This window comes from Ictidomys tridecemlineatus, chromosome X (assembly GCF_052094955.1).
Source record: "Ictidomys tridecemlineatus isolate mIctTri1 chromosome X, mIctTri1.hap1, whole genome shotgun sequence".
Lineage (NCBI taxonomy): Eukaryota > Metazoa > Chordata > Mammalia > Rodentia > Sciuridae > Ictidomys > Ictidomys tridecemlineatus.
The window spans coordinates 29,832,328-29,854,767 of NC_135493.1; the positions used below are offsets into that span (position 1 = coordinate 29,832,328).

Here is a 22,440-nt window from a genome sequence, read left to right on the forward strand (position 1 = left end):
CCCGGGTTCGATCCTCAGCACCACATACCAAGAAAGATGTTGTGTCCGCCGAGAACTAAAAAAATAAATAAATATTAAAAATTAAAAAAAATATATCATTATTATTGGTACTGGTGTTGAACCCAGGGCGCCTGTACCAATGAGCTAGCTATATGCTCAGCCTTTTTTATTTTTATTTATTTATTTATTTTTAAATTTTGAGACAAGGGCTAGGGCTGTAGCTCAGTGGTAGAGCGCTTGCATAGCACAGGTGAAGCACTGGATTCGATCCTCAGCACCACATAAAAAGTAAATAAATAAAGTTATAAAAAATGTATTAAGGGGCTGAGGCTGTGATTCAGTGGTAGAGCACTTGCCTAGCATGTGTGAGGCACTGGGTTCCATTCTCAGCACCACATATAAATAAATGAATAAAATAAGGGTCCATACATCTAAAAAATATTTTGAAAAATATATATATTAAAAAAATAAAAACAAATTTTGAGACAGGTTCTTCCTAAATTGCTGAGGGACTTGCTAAATTGTTTTTTTTTTTTTAATTTTTTAGTATTTATTTTTTAGTTTTCGGCGGACACAACATCTTTGTTGGTATGTGGTGGTGAGGATCAAACCCAGGCCGCACACATGCTGGACTAGAGTGTTACTGCTTGAGCCACATCCCCAGCCCTACCTTGCTAAATTGTTGAAGCTGGCTTTGAACAATCCTCTTGCCTCAGCCTCCCAAGTTGCTGTAATTACAGGTGTGGGCCACTGTGCCCAGCTGAATTTTTTTTTTTTAAGAGAGAGTGAGAGAGGAGAGAGAGAGAGAGAGAGAGAGAGAGAGAGAGAGAGAGAGAGAGAGAGAGAGAGAGAGAGAGAATTTTTAATATTTATTTTTCAGTTCTCGGCAGACACAACATCTTTGTTGGTATGTGGTGCTGAGGATCGAACCCGGGTCGCACGCATACCAGGCGAGCGCGCTACCGCTTGAGCCACATCCCCAGCCCCCCTGAATTTTTTTTTTACAAGATGATATCTTACTAGGCTTGGGTTGTGGCTCAGTGGTAAAGTGCTTGCCTAGCATGCACTGGATTCAATTCTCAGCACCCACATATAAATAAATAAAATAAAGGTTCATCAACGTCTAAAAAAAATATTTTAAAAAAAGATGGTATCTTACTGTATTGACCAGGCTGGCCTCAAACTCATGAACTCAAGTAACACTCCTGCGTCAGCCTCCCAAAGAGCTGATACAATAGGCATGTTCTGCCATGCTTGGCTTAAAGAAAAAAAAAATTTTGTTTTCATTTTTTAGTTGTAGATTGACCAAAACACCTTTGTTTTATTCAGTTATTTTTACATGGTGTTGAGGATAGAACCCAGTGCCTCACATATGCTAGGCAAGAACCCTAACACTGAGCTATAACCACAGCCCCAATTTTTTATTTTTTTGTTTTGTGGAGTCCTGGGGATTGAACCCAAGGCACTTTGCTACTCTGCTGCATTCCCAGTGCATATATATGTGAGTGTACCTTTATTTATTTACTTATTTACTTATTTTCAATGCTGAGGATCAAATCCAGCATCTCACACATGCCAGGCAAGTGCTCTACCATTGAGCCACAACCCAGCCGTCCCAGTGCTTTTTTTTTTATTTTTTTACTTTGAAACAGGATCTTGCTAAACTGTTGAGGTTGGCCTTGAACTTGGGATCCTGCTGCCTAAGCCACCCAAGCCACAGGTATTGTGCTAAGTATTTGCTGAATATTAACTAATATATCTTTGCCACAACATGATCCTGCATAAGCAATCCAGTGTAAGCAACACCAGGCAGCGGCACCAGAGATCGAACCCAGGGACACTTAAGCACCCAACCACATTCCTAGCACTTATTTTTTTAATTTATATTTTGAGTCAGGGTCTCACTAAGTAGCTTAGGTCCTCACTGAGTTGCCAAGGCTGGCTTTGAACCCACCATCCTCCCGAGCTCCTCAGATTCCAGGCATGCAGCGCCACACCCGGGCCAGCCTGATAATTCTTGAATGTGCCCAGCACTACTCAAAGTTTTACACCTGGACTGTGTCATGGATTCGATACTGAAAATGGGCAGCATTTAGACTTCCTCAAGGGACTCAAAGGGTTTCCCACAGAGTGCGCCTCTTGACCCAGAATGCTTTGCGAACCAGGCCCAAGATGCCGCTGCAGCATTTCTGGGAGCCTGGCTTTGCTTGCAGTTTCCCTGTGGGAACTCTGAGCAAGCCACCCGCTAGCGGGTCAGGTCAAGTGAATTCCTCTCTCGTGCCACCTGGTGAATTCCAGATGGCACGGTGGTCCTGAGGTATTATTCTCCAGATGTCCACACAGGGGGACCTGTGGTTAGAATGAGCTCTCATCCTCTACAAAGTCCCTTTGGAAGGCCATTTGTAGCTCATTCGTGGTTAGTGATCTAAGAGGCCAATCTGGCCCCCATTCCGCACACGCCCCAGGTTGGCACAATTCTCCACACAGTCTTTCTTTGTGGTCCCGCCCCATTACTTCGCGCCTAGCTAGCTCCGCCCATCACAAATGGCGGCAATCATGCAGCCAATAGCAGTCCTCAAAAGAGTAGCGCGTGCACGTTGAACGTGCCGTAAACCCGTGGGCCAATACAAATCTCTAGGACTAGCTCCACCCTGAGTTACCGCTCTATTCTGTCCCTGGCCAAAGTGCGCTTGTAGAGGCCAGCTGGGACCTGTTGTATTGCAGCCATGGCAAACTGGTACCAGTACCGTGATCCCAACTATTATGGTCTGGGGGCTTATAATACAGAAATAGCAGCTGAAGCAGAGGAAAGTGTAGCAGCGGCAGCTGCAGAGGATGTACCGACCCCTGCTGCAGGTGGCCACTTCCGTGAAGGCGCTATAGGCCTCATGGAAGACGTGATTCAAAAAGGTTACCTCAACCACGAGGGCGCTGTTAACCACCGAGGCATTGACTACCTTGAGGCCAATGGTGGCAAGCAGCAGCCCATGCAGCAGCAGCAGCCCCGGCAGGAGCAACAGGCCGGACAGTCTGCAAACGAGACTGCTGCAGTTCCGCAGCCCGGGGGCACCCGTCCACGAATCCAATACAAATTCTCGAAGTGGCAGTTGCAGGAACTGGAAAGTGTTTTCCAAGTTACTCAATACCCTGACGTGGCTACCAGGTAGGTGACTGGCTTGAGTCTACAGTCTCCAGGGGTTCAGAATCTTTTGGGGGTCACTTTTCTCTCTCTGGCCCTTATTCTGCCCTACCCACCTTGAGCAAAAGCCCTTGGGCTCTTCACCTGCCTTTCTGCTCTGTGCGGGTTACCTTGTGGGATTCAGGTCAATTTTTTCATGCAGTATTGTCATGAATTAAGTCTGGACGTAGTTGGTGGCTGCTCCTTTTGGTTTTTGTTTTCAAATTGTGGTAAAATACAAAAACAAATTTAGCATCTAAACCACTTTTGAAGTTGGCCTTCAGCAGCCTTAAGTATTTGCACATTGTTGTGGGACAGAACTCCAGAAACATCCAAATGTGGACAAAATGAAACTCTGTACTATTAAACACCTCCCCTCCCCAGCGCCCTATAACTACCATTCTTTTTTATTCTATGAATTTGATTCCTCTGGGCACCTCATATAAGTGAAATCATGTAGCATTTGTCTCTTAGTGATTGCCTTATATCTTTTTGTGTAATGTCCTTAAGGTTTAATCATGTTGTAGCATGTGTTGGAATTTCCTTCCTTTTTAAGGCTGAGTAATATTCCATTATGTGGATGTATTTCATTTGTTTGAGCATTTGTGTGGAAGGCAAATGGGATGTTTTTTTTTCATGTGGCTCTTATGAATAGGGCTGCTGTGAACATAGGTGGACAAATATCCAACTCCAGGTTTTCATTGTTTGTCTTCATAATAGCTGCCATTGTGACTGGAATGAGAGGATATCTTAGAGTAGTTTTGATTTGCATTTCTCTGATTACTAGAGATGATGAGCATTTTTTCATATATTTGTTGATGGATTATATATCCTCTTCTGAGAAGTGTCTGTTCAGGTCCTTGGCCCATTTATTGATTGGATTATTTGGGTGTCTTTTTTTTTATGTTTAGCTTGTTGAGTTCTTTATATACCTAGAGATTAGTGCTCTATCTTATATGTGAGGGGTAAAAATTTGCTCCCAGGATGTAGGCTCTCTGTTCACCTTATATTTTGTTTCCTTTGCTGAGAAAAAAAAAACTTTTTAGTTTGTTTCCATCCCATTTATTGATTCTTGGTTTTAATTCTTGTGCTATAGGAGTCTTATTAAGGAAGTTGGGGCCTAATCCAACATGATGAAGATTAAGGCCTACTTTTTCTTCTGTTAGACGCAGAGTCTCTGATTTAATTCCTAGATTTTTCTTTTAGAGAGAGAGAGAGAGATTTTTTAATATTTATTTTTTAGTTTTTGGTGGACACAACATCTTTATTTTATTTGTATGTGGTGCTGAGGATCGAACCCAGTGCCCCGCACATGCCAGGCAAGCACGCTACTGCTTGAGCCACATCCCCAGCCCTAATTCCTAGATTCTTGGTCCATTTTGAATTGAGTTTTGTGCATGGTGAGAGATAGGGGTTCAGTTTCATTTTATTGCCTATGGATTTCCAGTTTTCCCAGCTCCATTTGTTGAAGATGCTATCTTTTCTCCAGTGCATGTTTTTGGCACCTTTGTCTAATATAAGATAATTGTAACTTTATGAGTTAGTCTCTGTGTTCTCTATTCTGTACCATTGGTCTGAGGTAAACCTATTTCTAATGTGAAAATTTTCCAGGGAGTTACGGAAAGGTATACTTGAGGAGTTATGAAGGGAGATTATAATTTTAATTTAAGCACAGAATGCACATGCTATATTATATTTTATCCACAATACTGAATACTGAATGTCTGTTGTTTTCTCTCCTCAGAAAGGGACTTGCAAGATGCATCAATGTGAGTGACACTAAAGTGCAGGTTAGTAAATCTGAAAAAAGCAATTTGTGAGGCAGTCATACTAAAACCTGCGTCAGTATGTGCAAAGCTCTGGCCTTGACATTTTTTTTAATTAAAATATTTTTTTTTGTGAGAGAGGAGAGAAAGAGTATTTTTAACATTTATTTTTTAGTTCTCCGCGGACACAACATGTGGTGCTGAGGATCGAACCCGGGTCGTACGCATGCCAGGCGACCGCGCTACCGCTTGAGCCACATCCCCAGGCCTAATTAAAATATTTTTAATTTTTAAAATATTTCATTAGGGCTGGGGCTGGGGCGCAGCCGTAGCGCACTTGCCTGGCATGTGTGAGGCACTGGGTTCAATAAATAAAATAAAGGTCTATCAACAACTAAAAAAATTTTAGAAATAAATAAAATATTTCATTATAAGTATATATAATAATGGGGTTCATTTTGATATAATCAAACATGCAGATATTTTAATTTGGTGTTATTTTAATTGTCTTGCTGAAGTAGACTAACTAATATTGAACTTTGGAGTTTCAATGGATGGAAAATAGGATGATAAATGTGAGCTTGTACTGGTGCGGTGGTGCACACCTGTAATCCCAGTGCCTTGGGAGGCTGAGGCAGGAAGATTGTGAGTTCAAAGCAAGCGTCTGCAACTTAGTGAGGCCCTGTGCAACTCAGCAAGAACCTGTCAGTAAATAAAATACAAAAAAGGGCTGGGGATGTTGCTCAGTGTTTAAGTGCCCCTGGTTTCAACCCTCAGTACCAAAACAAAAAAAAAGTGAATTTGTGGTTCTTTCCCATTACCAGAGGGAATATTATTTCCTCAAGGAAACAACAACAACAAAAAAACTACTTCTGCATTTCTGTGTACAAAATTATATATAAATAAAATGTACATGTATAACTACATATATAGTAAGTATATGTAGATACATATTCAAAAATAAAGTTCACCTTCTACCTTGCCATCCATTGTGAGGAGTAAGGATGGGCCTAGGTTTGACCTTGGGTGTATTCAAATTTATGGAGAGAATTAAAAGAGGGAGGGCTAGGGATATAGCTCAGTTGGTAGAGTGCTTGTCTCACATGCACAAGGCCCTGGGTTAATCTCCAGTGCCACAAAAAAGAGAGAGAGAAAGAGAGGGGGAGAGGGAGAGGAGAGAATTAAGAGACTTGTACTAAATTATTTGAACCAAGTATAAGCCCTAAGTTTGCTGAATGAATGTATAAATGCTGTGATGAGAGTAATTCATTGAAAGCACACACTCTATATTTAAGTAGCATAGATTAAGCTGAGACTGATGGGGGAAGCTACCTGAAAAGCACAAGTGCCTAGTTCTTCTACTTGTGTTTGTACTTGTTGATAAAGTGACAGACAGGGGCAGCCCTCAATTTTAATTTTCTTGTATTCTGTGACATATCTACCTGAAAACATTACCCAAATGGTAATATTATGGTAGCAATAGGGCAAAGGTTTGCAAAAATTGGGAAATTTGTCCAAAGAGTGACTCAACAAAAAAATACTGAGTTAATTTCACTTTAGCTAAGAAGGACAAAAATGTTCAAGAACAAAATTTGCATATGGTTAAAATAAACCTTGTAGCTTCCACAATAAGTGCATAAGTGGCCTTCAGTCAATATTTTCTAAGATGTATTTTTCTATTTTGGTGGTAGTATTTTGAAGAGGTGGGTTGTGTGGAATATCTTTTCCCAAACATAGCCCTCATTTTAGTGTGAATTTCTACCTGTCCTGGTTTTAAATGCATACATAAATCTTGAATCAATATCTCTCTCTCTCTCTCTCTCTCTCTCTCTCTCTCTCTCTCTCTCTCTCTCGTACTGGGGATTGAACTCAGGGGCACTCCACCACTGAGCCACATCCCCAGCCCTATTTTGTATTTTATTTAGAGACAGAGTCTCACTGAGTTGCTTAGCACTTCACTTTTGCTGAGGCTGGCTTTGAACTCACAATCTTCCTGCCTCAGCCTCCCAAGCTGCTGGGTTTATAGGCGGTGTACCACGGTGCCCTGTTATTTTTCTCTTTTTGTGGTTCTATTTTAAACTTAGGTGTTGTGAAATAGGTTTGAGGGTGTGGCCCTCTTTTCAGGGTATCTGTATTAATTACAGATATTTTTCATTCCTTCAGGCAGTAATGACTCATATGTAGGCAGGTCATGTTGTCAAACAGTGGCTACACAAGAACAAAAACCAAGTGATAAATGCAAAAAAGGAAACGTCAGGATGACCTTATTATTAGCTTTGTTGCAGCGTGCATGTGTGAGTGCAGTGATGGAAACAGGCTGTGGACATGATGGTGGGTGCCCAGAAAAGTAGCTTCACAAAGCAAGCCACTGAGCACTGGTGTACTAATTAATGCCACATGCCAGGCTCCACAGTCAAGCCTGGCTCAGGTGGAAGAAGTTGGGAAGTGGTTGAGAGCATTTCTTAGGGTGGTAAGGCAAAGTCAGAAGAAAAGAAAATCTCAAGGTTTGATGAGTTGCTTTTGCCTTCCCTGGATCACATGTCTCTCTGTGGAGTTCTAAAGGGAACTTGAGCTACAGGAGACAAAGGAGGGAAAAGTCTAAATATTATCCATTTCCAAATTCTGTACCATTGATTTCCCAGAGAAACTCAGTACATGGTTTCCCCTTCTCCTTTAGGAAACCAATCTTAGAATTACAGACCTAATATCAGCCCATGCCCCCCAACACACTATGGGCTTTGGTTTTTATAGAGGTTTGGTCTGTGGTACTTTACAGAGGACATATTCCAATAAAGTGCCTGAGGAGTTCCCAGAGAGAAGGGGGAACTTGACTCAGGACCAGTGGGGTTCTTGGCATTTATGTTGGGAAAGAATTTCAGCACATGCCAAGGAAAGGCATAGACAGATTTATTTAGGAAACGTAGATACACTGAACATGGGCTTTTCAAACATGGAGCCATTCCCCTCCATCCTACTTTAAATAGGATCCACATGTTGTGGTGTCTTAATGTCCCCACACATAGGATAAAACTATTCCTAGTGAGGATAGCTGGACAGACCAATAGCTGTCAGGATGCAGAATGTGCTTTATCTGATTAAAAGGCATGCAATTAGAATCATGGACCTGGAGCAACTCACAAGCTAGACCTGTATCCAATCCATGCAAGAAACCAATAAAGAATATTAAAATTGGGAGAATAGCTGAGTGTTGTGGTGCAGGCCTGTAATCCCAGTGACTCAGGAGGATGGCAAGTTCCTAGACAGCCTCCGCAATTTAGCTAGTTCCTGTCTCAAAAATTTTAAAAAAGTGCCAGGAATGTATCTCCATTGAAAAACACCAATGAGTTCAATCCCCATTATCAAAAAATAAAATAGAGGAGAGAGAGCCAAAGTACTTGGCATCTTCTAGAGCAGGGCTAGACCTGGTGCACAGTAAGGGTGAGCTAGCCAGGCATGGTGGTGCACACCTGGAATCCCAGCGGCTTGGGAGGCTGAGACAGAAGGATTGTGAGTTCAAAGCGTGCCTCAACAGTGGCTAAGCAACTCAGTGAAACCCTGTGTCTAAATAAAATACAAAATAGGACTGGTGATGTAGTTCAGTGATTGAGTGCCCCTGTGTTCAATTCCCAGTACCCTCTCCCAACAAAAAGGGTGAATTAAAGGAGGGGGTGTAGGGTGTTAGAGAGGGAACCCAGGACCTCAGGTACAGCAAGGCAAGTGCTCCCCTATTGAGCTAAAGCCCTAAGCTTAGAAGGTATTTAAACAATAACACAACAGCCTCTGGAGATGGGCATATAGCTCAGTGCAAGAGCATTTCCCTATGTGAGGCTTGGAGTTCCATTCCCTGCAGGAATAGTTTCTACTGTACAGTTTAAAATCTAAGTGAACTATAATGCTGAATGGGTTTTTTTTTTCGAATTATGACATTTACTATTCAATATACTAAACCAATCAATACCTTTTCCTCTCTTATTGCAGGTTTGGTTTAACAACAGGAGAGCCAAATATAGGAAACATCAGAGGAAATTAATGCTTGAAGATGCATCATCTAGTTCCCAGGACCACATGTTCCTGGCAAACATGAAAAATAACTAGAGTGCCATCTTTCAAGAGCCAGAGTAGAGATGGGTTTACCTGTTGTAACTGATACATGGGCTATTGTTGATGCCCAAGACACTTATATTAGCAATAAAGCACTTATATTAGCACTTATATTAGCAATAAAGAAGTGAGTTATCAATATATTTGTTTTCATGTGCATGCTGGGGTATTTAAAACGTGATGTGAATTTTTCCAGGAGGGACTGTAAGGTCAGGCAGCAGCGAATCAAAAGGAGGCAGATTTAAAAAGGCCGCTGATAGAGGCTTTATTGAGATTTCACTCCCAGGCAGTACCCTCAGACCAACATATTGGGTCTAAGGAGAAGCGCAGGGGGCTTGACCAGACTGGAACTTTTACTGGGCTGAAGGCAGGGTTTGAGACAGGGAAAAAGGGTTTTTAGAGTCCCTTGTCCTATTGGGGTTGGTTGGGGGAGCTGGCTAAGATCCAGGATTGGCACTGATTGACATGTGGTTCTATCAGTGCCTGAGTTTTTTCACACGTGCGGGTTGCTTGGTGCTTTGTTCCTGAGCCACCTCCATCGAACTGACAGGGATGTTTCAGCATAATAACAAGGAGTTTTTCTTTCATGAGGTGACACGCCTGGTCACCATCAGTAGGCCCTGCACTTCACCTTTTCCCAAGTTTCATGGGGGTCCACACTGATCCATATATTCATCTATGTTCCCTTTCCCATCATGCCATTGTCACCCCCACTCTGTTTAAATACCTTCTAAGCTTAGAGCTTTAGCTCAATAGGGGAGCACTTGCCTTTCTGTACCTGAGGTCCTGGGTTCCATCTCAGGAGGAGCAGAACCTCTAAATGTGCAAGGAGGGGCAGGCCAAGTCTCTAGCAAGAGAACAGTGTGTCTTCACGGAGGGCCAAGTTCCAGCCACGCTGACGAGTTCACTGTGAATCCTGGCCTGAGAAATTCCCTAAAGGGCAACTCACAGGACTTATGGAAAGGTGGCAACTGAACATTCATGTTGTTAGCTCCAAACTGTTCACTGCCCTCCATTTTTTAAAAGTTTTTTTTAATATTTATTTTTTAGGTGTAGATGGACACAACACAATGCCTTTATTTTTATATGGTGCTGAGGATCGAAGCCCAGTCCCACCCATGCTAGGCGAGCGCTCTACCGCTGAGCCACAATCCCAGCCCCTCACTGCCCCCCATTTTTGTGGTGCACATGGCCACTAGCAGCTGTTGCCCAGAGGTCCTGCTGCTTCCAAAGAAACAAAATTCAATCTCATGGAGGCCAGATAGGAGGAGGAAGGAGGAGCAGAACCAGTAGGAAGGGAGAGGTCCCCAAGAGTCCAATGATATTCCAAATTTTCCTCAGCCAAATCATGCCTTAAAAAGGAAGTAGACAGAACTGGCAGAATATATGGTCAGTAGGGGCTCAATAAGGAGGTTTAAGTTAGCTGAAATGTCCCCATGGGAGAAACAGGATCAAATAAAATAGAAAGGCCTCATTAAGACCAAGGGAAACATTTTCCAGCTCAGGAATTTCCCCACTTAAGGAAGTCAGGAAGGGCTAGGGTTGTAGCTCAGTGGTAGAGCGCTTGCCTCACATGTGTGAGGTGCTGGGTTCGATCCTCAATACCACATACAAATAAGTAAATAAAATAAAGATACTGGGTTCATCTAAAACTGAAAAATAAATTTTAAAAAGGCCTAGAAGAGGCCTTCTAGCCCAACTTCAGAGGGTACTCAAAATCTTAGTCATCAAATCTGTCCTTTCCATCTTTAACAGAAGTTTGCCTGGAGCAATGGGTCCCACACCTCCAGGAGTGGAGGAAAAAAAAGCTTCAAATGTGCATCTGCAGAGTCCTGGGTGAGAGGTCCAGGAGTCCAATGATCAGTCTGATTTTACCCAAGTCATGGCATCTGTTAAATTTTAAATTTTTGCATTTGCTACAGATGGTAAGGAAGACTTCAGTCAAAGGCAAACATCAAGATAGACACAGGGAGACTGGGAATGTGGCTCAGCAGTAGCGTGCTTGCCTAGCATGTATGAGGCGCAAGGTTTGATCCTCAGCACCACATAAAAATAAAATAAAGAGGTTGGGGATGTGGTTTAAGTGAGGCACTGGGTTCGACAACAAAAGCCAAGGGATAAAAATATGAAAAAAAAATTAAAAGCTATGTTGATGTTTTTATTTCATTGAGTTTGAATAATGCCAGATAAATTTGAACTTCCAGATAAAGCACAGGACTGACAAATAAATTTGAAATTCAGATAAATAATGATTAATATTTTTATAATTCCCTCACAAATATTGGTTGGGATAAGCTTATTCCAAAATGCATTTTTTCTGCAATACAAATTTAATGTGAGCTATGTATTTTTGTTTTATTTGCTTAATCTTGCAACAGTAAAATAAAGATATTGTCAGTTACTTAGAGAATTTTAAAATAATCTGTCCTTTTTCTTGGTAGCCAATTGTGACTTTTCTTTAATCCAGGAGTAAGTCAGACAATATATGCACTTCAATTTGGACCATTGCCCCCACTGCAGGCACACACACTCAGCATCCAAATTTTAAAAATCTCAAAAATTCTCTCTGCTGATGTTACCAAAAGCTCAGTCCTTGTACCCAATGAGGATATGGTTTTGAGAAAAAGGAAAAATAAGTTTTACTGCTTTGTTAGCAAAGGAGAAACACAGGGCACTGTGGTCACAGAAGCTGTGATTCTTTTGTGATTTTGGAATAAGCTTATCCCAACCTTTGGGGCAGGGTGGGACATGACCCCAGGATTTTTAAAGAGGTGAATCAAATGCTACATTCTAGGTGGGCCCTGAGATTAGGGTGTGTGTAATTCACTTGTTAATTTGGAAACTGGCCATTTCTCAGGTCTTCTGGGCCATCCCTGAAGTCTGAATTACTGTGTTCCTTTGGTGGGTGTGTGCTTAAGGGGGCCTATGATGGGATAGAGGCTGGGGGGGTGGGTAGGGAGAGGGAGAAGAGGAAAAAACCTGTTCATTTTGAAACAAGTCTCAGAGGCAGAGCCATAACTATATTCAAAACGTTCCATGGACCACTGTTGCACTTCGTAGTTTTCCATCCACTGAACCACACCGTGCTCCTTGAAAATTAATTCTCATTTAGTCATGCTGTATTAAAGCTGAGCCCAATCTCTCCCCACACTGCAAGACCCACTGCAGCAATCTGTATAGCTGTTTTCCCACCCATATCACTCCATGGGACCCTGGCAGATCACTGTTTCTGGACCTATGGGGAGGCTCTGAAGCAGCTCTGCCCATCCCTGTCCCTGGGCTCCCCCTTCCTCCCTAAGCCTTTTTTTAATATATAAACACAATACCTTTATTTAATTTATTTTTTTAGAATTTTTTTAATATTTATTTTTTAGTTCTCGGTGGACACAACATCTTTGTTGGTATGTGGTGCTGAGGATCGAACTCGGGCCACACACATGCCAGGCGAGCGCATTACCGCTTGAGCCACATCCCCAGGCCTATTTAATTTATTTTTAATATTTTATGTTTTAGTTTTAGATAGATACAGTCTTTATTTTTATGTGGTGCTGCCAATCCTGGTTGTTTTATTAGCTTTGAGATGGTGGGCAAACAATTCCTCTTCTTTAAATGGGGATACTAGTACCTCATTATTAGGAAATCCTAATAGTGTATGACTACCAAATAAAATCATCCAAGAAAATCATTTAATTGCTTGCCACAGAGTAAAGGATGTAACAGATGCAAAATACTAATAAAAATATGGAGTGGGCTTGGGATGTGGCTTAGGGGTAAAGCAGTTGCCTGGTATGTGTGAGGCCCTGGGTTCAATTCTCAGCCCTGCATATAAATAAACAAATTAATTAAATAAAGGTCCATTGACAACTAAAAAAATATATATATATATATATTTAAATATGGAGGTGACAATTTAAACAGAACTATCTCCACCAATATGCCCTAGCATATAGAAATTGTAACCTGTTCCCTACCCAGCACCTTGAACAAGTTCCATCATATACTACCTCAACAATAAGTGGTTCAAGTTCTCTTTCAATTTATTTAATACATTTTTGAAGTGAAAAGGTATCCTGACTCTAATTCTACTGATTTTATTTGTTTAAGGTACAAGAGTTTTGCCTTAGAAGTTTAGAATTTAGTCTGCCAAAAGCCAGACAACTTGTCAGATTTAGTCCTAAGAGGAAACTTATGAGACAGGTGAAAAATAAAGCCAAGTTATTATAGGCAATCTCCTTTTCTAGGATATATAGGAAAGTTTTTAGATACTGTAAAAGTTTTATGATTTTGATCACTCCAGGGAGGGGAGAAGAGAGTATGATTTCAATTTCTATCCTCTTCTTGTTTCCTTTCTTTGTCCTTTTTGGAATTTCTCCAGAAGTGTTTTTTTTTAATATTTATTTTTTAGTTTTAGGTGGATACAATGTCTTTATTTTATTTTTATGTGGTGCTGAGAATCGAACCCAGTGCCTCACACATGCTAGGCAAGCACACTGCCACTTAAGCCACATCTCCAACCCTGAAGTCTAGGTATTTCAATGATGAAGACAGGAAGTAGTCAAATGGTATAAAAAATATGAAGCAGAAACCATTTCCAGACTGAATATATACTGACATTCAGGATTTCTATAAACAGTTATACAAAGCACAATATAATGGGAACAATAGCAAAAAAACAACAAAAATAATCTCTTTGTCAAAAACAAACAATCACATGAGTACATAGTGTATTCATGGACGTTCCTCACTAACCCTTAGGATCTCAGGCCTCTCTGGTGTAGTAATGAATTCCTATCTGCAAAGGTTGTACATTATAAGCAATTGCTTTGCTGACACTTCATGCCCACAATCATAAAGGTAGGAGAGAAGATAGGAATGAAAAACACTGACAGGTAAGCAAAAACTACATGCACTCCCACCAGAACCTTCCTTCAGGTTGGAAACAAGCATTGTGAAATTGGCCTATGATTAATTCCCATGAAAGTAAATTCCAGAAGAGCTATGGCTCCTTATCTGCAGACATGGCAATCACTTTACACTACGGCTATGGTGTTCCCAATTAATTGCTTAAATTTGAGTGGTATATTTTTCTTTCCTTTTGCTGTGGTAAAATATAATTAACATAAGTTTTGCTATTATAACCATTATAAAGTGCACAGTTCAGTGTCATGAATTCCAATGGCACTTTTTAAAATTTTTTTTAATCGTTGATAGACGTTTATTTTATTTATTTATATGTGGTGCTGAGAATCTAACCCAGTATCTCAAACATGCCAGGCAAGTATGCTACCACTGAGCCACAACCCCAGCCCTCCATTGGCATTTTGAATGGACAACTATCTTTACGAAGCCTGACACTGCTAGAGAGAACTTAATGATTTTCAAAAGTGGGATTGGGAGCTGGCATTGTGGCTCAGCAGTAGAGCGCTTACCTAGCACGTGCGAGGCACTGGGTTCAATCCACATAAAAATAAATAAATAAAATAAAGGTATTGTGTCCAACTACAACTAAAAAAATGGGTTTGGTTTCCTTCATGATACTTTCATTTCGTCTTAGTTGTTTTCCACCATGGCAGTTTTACATGAAGATAGCATGAATGAAGCCAAGATGCTTCATTTAAATGAAAGGATTATTCCTGATCATTTATCAGGGACCATCTTCTTGCTTCCAATGGCACTGAACCAAGAGGTCCCCTTTCAGGGTTTAATTAGCTGGAACTAAAGTTCTTGAAAAGATGTTGAAGGTGTTGACAGTCAACTTCTGAGCTGGGGAAGGTGTAATATTGCTTCATGTCTTGGGGGTAGTGGATCAGGAAGGGGAAAAAACCTCACCCTTACCTGGAAGGAGTATCTTTTGGTTTCCTTTGAAGAGGCAGGATCCTCCTGCAAGCATGGATTCCACTCCCATGTCTCCTCCACAGAATAAAAGCAGAGCAGGGAATAGAACTTGGCGGGCACCAGGTAAGTGCCTGGCTCTAAAGCCCTAACAGTAGCCCCCCTAGACAGCTTCCCCTAGAGTCTGTTGGGCCTGAGCTCATCAGCACGAATGGATCTTGACTCTGCCTTGAAACACATTTCTTCCTTAGGGACCCCTGCCTCCTGTATCTTGCACATGCATGTGGTCCCCATGGGGTAGGATGGGGTGAGTATGCAATGGTGGAGGGGGATGGAAGAGGTTGTGTCTTTGTAAACCTGCCATGGGCACTTGGGAAGCTTGTGTGGTTGCACAACCTGATGGTGACCCCAAGATCTAACTGCATGAATAGAGGCCTCTTCACCTTTGGTTTGAATGTCACTTTCCATCCATAGCTTACTAATCCCAAGGGGCACACAAAACAAATATACATAGATTTCATATCTTTATTGAAATGCAAAAAACAAGTGCTAAATGAGTCAATGACTAAAGTTTTATTTAACACATCTAACATGCATTTGGTAAATTGCTCTTGATGGTGTTCTATGAAAAATTTGTATCTATTTGCAAAGCACTTTGGAAAATACAGGTCCCACAGACTACTCCTCAGTAAATGGGGACCACAAATGAATTGTTGGCAATGACAATAGAGACCAAGTTAAATGAAGCCAGGCCAAAAGGAGGCAAAGGCGGAAGAAACAAAGGTAGAGGAGGCAATAACAGGTGAGGAAAGGGTGTCAGGGGCGGCAGGTGAATCAGATGCGGCAGGCGAATCAGAGGAGGCAGGTACATCAGGGGTGGCACAGGCATCATAGGTGGCAGAGGCATTATGGGTGGCAGGGGAAACAGGGACGACCAGAGCGGCAGTGGCTCCAGACGAACCCATGTCCCATCTGGCTTCAGAATGAACATGGCATTATAGGGGCCACTCGAGATTATGGTGACAGGGTGGCCTGGGCACATGAAGGGCATATTTCTGAATCTTGGTGCCCTATGTCGTCTCCTCCACCTGGCTCTCCTGTTCTTGAACCAAACCTTTGGTGAGAGAGAGAAAAAAGGATTGATTGAGTGTATCTAGCATTTAATGTCATCATAGGCAAAACAACACAACTCAACAGGTGACTCCATATGTCCTTATTATTTTCAATTGCATCAGGAGAAGCTATTTCCTTATTGCTAAATATCCTAGGAAAGTTAATGCCATAACCCTCTTCTAGTGAGCTCCAACTATATGCCAAACTCTGGCTTGGCTTATTGCTTTGACTCTCTCCTCCTTCCTTTAATACTGTCTTCCTTTAATACTGTGCAGTTGTAGCTGATAAATTGGACTTGGTCCCTGCAGCTATTGCTATGTCTGCTCAATCTGTTCCATGATGGTTGACCATCCACTCTCTAGCTGCCACCAACCCCTACTCACTAGTCAGGTGTCATCATGGTTATAGAGAAGCTGAGCTACACTTGATGAAAAGCGGGTACCTTTTAGAGTCATACCAAAGGGAATGGCCCCCACTTTGAAAAGCCTATATTCAGTGTGAAGAAATAATCAACAGGATTTTTTTGGGGGGGAGGATATTAGACATGGAACCCATTTACTGAGCTGCTTCCCTAGCCCCTTATAAAATATTTTTTTGAGACAAGGTCTAAGTTGTTGAGTTTGGCCTCAAAATTGAATCCTCCTACCTCAGCCTCCCAAGTTGCCAGGATTACAAACATTTGCCAATGCACCCACCTCAGTAGGAATTTTAAACAAAAGATCTTCAAGGGCATATATGAGGTCATTTATCCTATGAAACTTCTTGAAAATTAAAAAGATGATATTGAGGGAAGCCTGGTCTTATGGCCACATGGAGTGTGTGGCTTGCCTTACTGGGACACGAGTGTAGTTGAGGCCCTGGACTCTGTTTTCATGTTCTAAACTTTAGGAGTAATGAATATTTAGACTTCACCCTTTGCCCAGCCAAGAGTTCTTAGGGGAAAAGGCACTGTCAATTGTGCATGCTCTAACCCATCCTACCCTCCAGAGTCTCCTGGGATCTGGTGATTCTGAGCTCCCTACATTCTCATGTTCTGAGACAACAGACATGGTTTCTCAGCATGGTTAGACACCTTCAGCCAACTAGCCCTACTACTCAAATAGGAGATTCTAATCCTATCCACATTTCTAAAGCAGGGAAATCCAAACAGGCATTTCTGAAGACAATCAATAATAATATAGGGATGGTATCAAAAAAGACTACCTGCTAACTATTTAAAGATCAAAAGTAAAACCTGTCAATTAAACTGCACTATCCCTTCAGTATCCTATTTAATGAGGTTTCCATTTTATTATTCTTTTGGAAGTTCCCAAACAACAAATCTGGGAGACAAAGGATGTCTTCTTGCTGGGCATGGTACATGCCTGTAATCTCAGTGACTCAGGAGGCTGAGGCAGAACGACAGAAAGCTTGAGGCCAGCCTCGGCAATTTAGCAAGGCTTTGTCTCAAAATAAAAAATAAAAAGAACTGGTAATGGAGCTCTGAGTTTAAATTCCAGAACCAAAAAAACAAACAAACAAACAAACAAAAAACCCTCTTCTTCCTGTTCAATGACTCATTTCTCCCTCCCATCTTCCTCTCTGGAGTTCCCTTTGAATATATAGATTGAAAAATCTATTAAAATAGTACTTGTTTGGGGAGATTCGAATGTACCAGTGGCTAAAGGTTCATAAACATAACCAGTGCCAAAAGTGAGCTAAATATGGTATGGACTGACATTTAGGTTCCTATTCCCAATATTGGTTTCATAAAAGAGCTCTTGCTATCTTTACAGAATGTGGGGGCCGGGGGGTCTATTAAAGCTTTTTGGAGATAGTCATGTCAAAATGGTTGACAACAGATGTGAGCCCAGCCTGTGGCATTAGGATGCCAGTGGTCAGGGGCCTGCTTTGTGGGGCTGCTTTTCTATACACCATCACCTGATCTGCAACACCTTTCCATCACCACAGTACTCCTCAGGAGCAAAGTGCATAATATCATCCTGATCTTTTTTTTTCTTTTTCTTTTTTTCCCAATACTCCTTTGATACAACTTATGGTTTTCTACGGCCTCCAAATAATCACCTTGGGATCCAATGACATACAAATTAGTTATCACTGTCTGAGCAAATGAGAAAGTATTTCATATTACCACAGGTCAGAATCTATCCTGAACTGACAACCAGCCCCCACTATCAACGAATTCCACAAAACACATTTCTTCATAGGAGTACCACAAAAAGGAAGGGAAAAAATATAGATGTTAGAAACTGCTCAATAAAACAGCCACTAATGCATTTGGTAGTTTCAAAAAGTTGAATGTGTGCAGTTTCTCCAAGACATATGTCTGTTTCTAATAGTTGCCTAACACTTCTACCTTTCTTAGGTCAGTGGAAATTTGTCCAAAATCGTTTTTAGTTGTTTTTTAGACACATTTCTAAAGATTGTATATCTTCTTCTCATCTTCACCTTAACATAAAACCTACTATGTTAGTAATGTTTTCAGGCTGATGCATCAAAATATTCCAGAAAAGTTAAATGTAGGGCTGCCACTCTCTGTTTGGCTTTACCAAGATTTAAAAACAACAGCAGGACCAATCAGTAAATGGGCAAATGAACTAAACATTTATTGAAAGAACTACAAATAGCCAACAAATATATGAAGAAATGTTCAACCTCCTTAGCAATCAGGAAAATGTGAATCAAAACTACACTGATATGTTCCCGTCCAGGTGCAAAAAAATTTTTTTTAAAAAGCAACCATCCTCCACTGAAATTTCATCTCACTGTACTCAGAATGGCAACCATCAAGAATACAAATAACAAATAATGCTGATGAAATGAGAATGTGGTGGAAAACTCAGACTCATATATTGTTGGTGGAGCTTCAAATTAGTACAACCACAATGGAAATTAGTATGGAGATTCCTCAAAAGACTACAACAGAACTACCTAATGACCCAACTATCCCACTCTTTGGTATTTACCCCAAAGGGCTAAAATCAGCATACTATAGTGATTCTACAGACTGAGGTTTACAGCAGCACAGTGCACAATAGCCAAGTTATGGAACCAGCCTAGGTATCCATTAGCAAATAAATGGATAAAGAAAATGTGGTATATACACACAATGGAGTTTTATTCAGCCATAAAAAAAATGAAATTATGGCTTTGGTAGGAAAATGGATGGCACTGGAAAAGACTAAGTGAAATAAGCCAGACTCAGAAAGTCAAGGTCAAATATTTTCTCTCAAATGCAGAAGCTAGAGAGAGAGAAAAAAAAAGGGATCTCACAAAACCAGAGGGAATTCAATAGAGATCCAGAGGGAGGGAGGAGGGGAGGACAAGGAGAGATACTAAGGAACAAAATCGACCAAATTATGATATATCCATGTATACCACATGGAATCCCACTTAAAAAGTGTTGGAAGGGAGATAGTAAAGGTAGAGGAAGGGAATCAGGAGAGGGAGGAGGGAAGGGAAAGGGGAGGTACTAAGGAATGATATTGATCAAATTGTTATGTGTGTATATGAATGTCACAATAAATGCCCATTGTTATAAATATCTGTAATGTACCAGTAATAACCATTAAAAAAAAAGGAGAAGGACCAGGCATTTGGACTTTATACTCTCCCAGTTCCTATCAGTCTCAGTTTATCTAAACACACATTAGTTACACATCTGTTGTGTTCTTGCTGTGAATTATTCCCTCACTCCAATGCCTAAATATTTATAAGTTCACTCCTTAAACAAAAAGTTTATGCTTGGTTTTAAATAATTTAATATCATGGAGCTTCTTGGTACACTAACTTGAATAATTCTCATGTCAGAATTAACCTCAACATGACTCCATTCAGAAGTGCTACCTAAAGGAAACCAGTGTTAGAAGGAATTGAAATTTATTATATACATATGTATAATTTATATTTTATGTACTTGTAATATATAAATATGCTTCTAATTTAGAATTCATTTATAATTTATACTAAGACATATATATGTAAGGAACAAAAAAAGTACTTCAGACTTTTTTTGTTCCTTTAGAAAGTCATGTACCCTCTGGAGATGGAAATTTCCTTATGCTGAGGGTTTCTCATTTCATTTTCCACCCAAAAAATCCCCAAAGTTCAAACCTCATTTCCTAAACATAGGGAAGGCAACAAAATATGTCAATGACATGACAATGTTCATGACAAATGAGTTCAAACTGAAGCAGGTTCTGCTTTTTTCTTTTCTCCCCCACCCCCACAGTGCTGGGGATCCCCAAGACTTCACACATTGGAGACAAGCACCCTACCAGGAAGCTACATTCCCATTTATTTATTTATTGGTACCAAGGACTGAACCCAGGAGTGCTTTATACCAGTGAGCCACATCTCCAGCCCTTTTAATTTTTTATTTAGAGACACAGTCTTGCTAAGTTGCTCAGGCTGGCTTGGAACTTTCAATTCTCTCATCACTGGGATCACAGGCATGGGCCTCAGCAAAAGCCCAGATTGCTTTTTTCCACATTTACTGACCTGCACTCTGGCTTCAGTCACACCCATCTGTCTTGCAATCTCCTTTCTGAGGAGAAAACATTGCAAATATTAAATATCTGGCATTGTGGATGAAAAAATATGCAAAGTACATTTCATGTTTGTTTTTAAATGTTTGTGCCATCAAACCTCCCCCAACCCCGTGTGTGCTACTCTGTAATATCCACTCTGAGGCTTGCTTTAGGGATAGTTTTCTCTCAGGTGCAAACTTTACTGGGTGGCCAAAACATCAATAATCATGAGAAATAATGTTCTAATGTATTTACAAATATAAAAATTAATGCCAAAAATCTACAATAAACAGCTTGATTCATTTAAATACTGTATGGAAATATTTACCTTCATTCCCAGTTGGCATAACCACATTCCCACCCTAGAACCAAATGCAGGAGAACAGGCTGGGCAGTAAGGAGGGGACTTTTATTTCAGGAAAGGAAGAGAAGGACCCAGGAGACAGCCAAAGTATGTGCTTCCAGCAAATGGCACTCAGAAGGACAATCTGCTTACCTCACTGGGCCGTTGGGGTATTGATTGCGTTGGAAAATGCTCTCCAATTCCTGCAATTGCCCGGGGGTGAACCTGGTGTGCTCTTGGGGCTGCTGCAAGTCTGCAGGCAGTACACTCCCGTCGCCCTCATCCTCAGGGGTTCCCTCTTCCTGCTGCAGCTGGTGCTCCTCATCACCACTGTAGGCGCCACCACCCTCAAGGTTCTTGTCGTCAATTGGGCCCTGAGCACTGGCGCCAACATGGCCTTCTTCTCCTTCCTCTTCTTCTCTTTCCTCTTCTTCTCGTTCCTCTTCCTCCTCCTCCTCCTCCTCCTCTTCTTCTTCTCCTTCTTCCTCTTCTTCTCTTTCCTCCTCCTCTTCTTCATCTTCCTCTTCATCTTCTGCTCCTTCCTCCTCTTCTCCTTCCTCTCCTTGTTCTGCTCCCTGCTCAGGCTCACTCTGTACACCTTCTTTTTTCTCTTCTTCCTCTACAGCAATGGTGGTCACCACTGGCTTTCCACCTGGAAAGGAAAAAGCATAAAGAGAAAAAGTGAAAGATCAAGGCTTTGGGGCTTAGGGTACTTGGGAAGGCGCCGCACAACACGAGGGCGGCGGGGGTTGGGGGACAGAATCCGTCCACTCGCCTCTGCCAGGAAATGTTCGCTTTCTGGAGATCACTAAAGCACTCATGCCGTTCAGGAACGGACCAAGCTGTTCTTCCCCATTTTCCTTAGCTCCTAGGCTGAGCAAGCCGCCGGCATCATGACTGTGGCCCTGAGGAGGCTCCATACTCTGGGTGCTATGGATGAAGCTGTGGGCTTCTGAAGATTCTAAACTAGTGCCCCCTGTGTTTGCCCTGACATGAGGCTGCAAGGGTTCTCTTTTGGCGCCAAGATCTCGATACAATGTATCAGTTGCTGTGGGTTGAGTCTCCAAGGCGTATAAGGTACAGGGGCTTGGAGTTGCAATGAGCAGGGTGTGCTTGCAAGGAGGACAGGAAGGTGAGCCTATGTGAGTGCAGAATTGGGGTCTCTAAATTGCAGGTTAGCTGTCTAATCCTACCTTGCTGAGGTATCTTTCCTGGGAAGGTGCAATACTGAACTGTGCAGATGAATTTTCAGGGAGGAAGAGAAAGATCTCTCCAGAGGCTTCGGAGAAATGTTTGAAGAATACCTCTTGGACTAACCCTCCACATCCAACAGCCAGTAGTTAAGCTAATATCTAGGAGGCCATTAATACCAGAAGTTTATAGAATCACTGCTGTTTGTGACTACATGTATGATTATCTAGGATCATCTAGGAGGCTATTGCTCTGAACTTTTGTAGAGGTTGAAGTCAAAGCCTGCCATGCTTCCCAGGTCTCCAGGAACCAAAGCTTGGGGCCAGGTTTTCCAGAGCAGCCAGTGGCTCCTATCTATACACTTTGAAAAAAAAATGAACCTAGAGA

The 22,440-nt window shown here is 41.5% G+C and overlaps 2 protein-coding genes across 2 annotated transcripts; one reads left to right on the forward strand and one right to left on the reverse strand.

Moving 5' to 3' along the window:
- The first annotated feature begins 2,638 nt into the window (after nt 1–2,638).
- LOC144371613 (rhox homeobox family member 1-like) lies at nt 2,639–9,186 on the forward strand. Its single transcript, XM_078033978.1, has 3 exons — nt 2,639–3,163; nt 4,923–4,968; nt 8,923–9,186. The coding sequence occupies exons 1-3, from the start codon at nt 2,727–2,729 to the stop codon at nt 9,037–9,039; spliced, it is 600 nt and encodes a 199-aa protein (XP_077890104.1). The 5' UTR covers nt 2,639–2,726; the 3' UTR covers nt 9,040–9,186.
- Nucleotides 9,187–15,435: 6,249 nt separating this feature from the next.
- LOC144371614 (uncharacterized) lies at nt 15,436–21,854 on the reverse strand. Its single transcript, XM_078033979.1, has 4 exons — nt 21,638–21,854; nt 21,016–21,514; nt 20,491–20,536; nt 15,436–15,991 (listed from the first exon to the last, which is right to left on the reverse strand). Exons 1-4 carry the CDS (start codon nt 21,780–21,782, stop codon nt 15,563–15,565), a joined length of 1,119 nt encoding a protein of 372 aa, XP_077890105.1. The 5' UTR covers nt 21,783–21,854; the 3' UTR covers nt 15,436–15,562.
- Nucleotides 21,855–22,440: the final 586 nt, after the last annotated feature.

Bases quoted from the DNA above. Each gene is read 5' to 3' on its own strand.
- LOC144371613 (XM_078033978.1), top strand. From the start codon at position 2,727: ATGGCAAACTGGTACCAGTACCGTGATCCCAACTATTATGGTCTGGGG. The intron at 3,164-4,922 runs GTAGGTGACTGG...TTCTCTCCTCAG, and splicing joins TACCCTGACGTGGCTACCAG to AAAGGGACTTGCAAGATGCA. The intron at 4,969-8,922 runs GTTAGTAAATCT...CTCTTATTGCAG, and splicing joins TGAGTGACACTAAAGTGCAG to GTTTGGTTTAACAACAGGAG.
- LOC144371614 (XM_078033979.1), bottom strand. From the start codon at position 21,782: ATGGAGCCTCCTCAGGGCCACAGTCATGATGCCGGCGGCTTGCTCAGC. The intron at 21,515-21,637 runs GCGAGTGGACGG...TTTCCTTTCCAG, and splicing joins GCGAACATTTCCTGGCAGAG to GTGGAAAGCCAGTGGTGACC. The intron at 20,537-21,015 runs GTAAGCAGATTG...TTTTCTCCTCAG, and splicing joins TACCCCAACGGCCCAGTGAG to AAAGGAGATTGCAAGACAGA.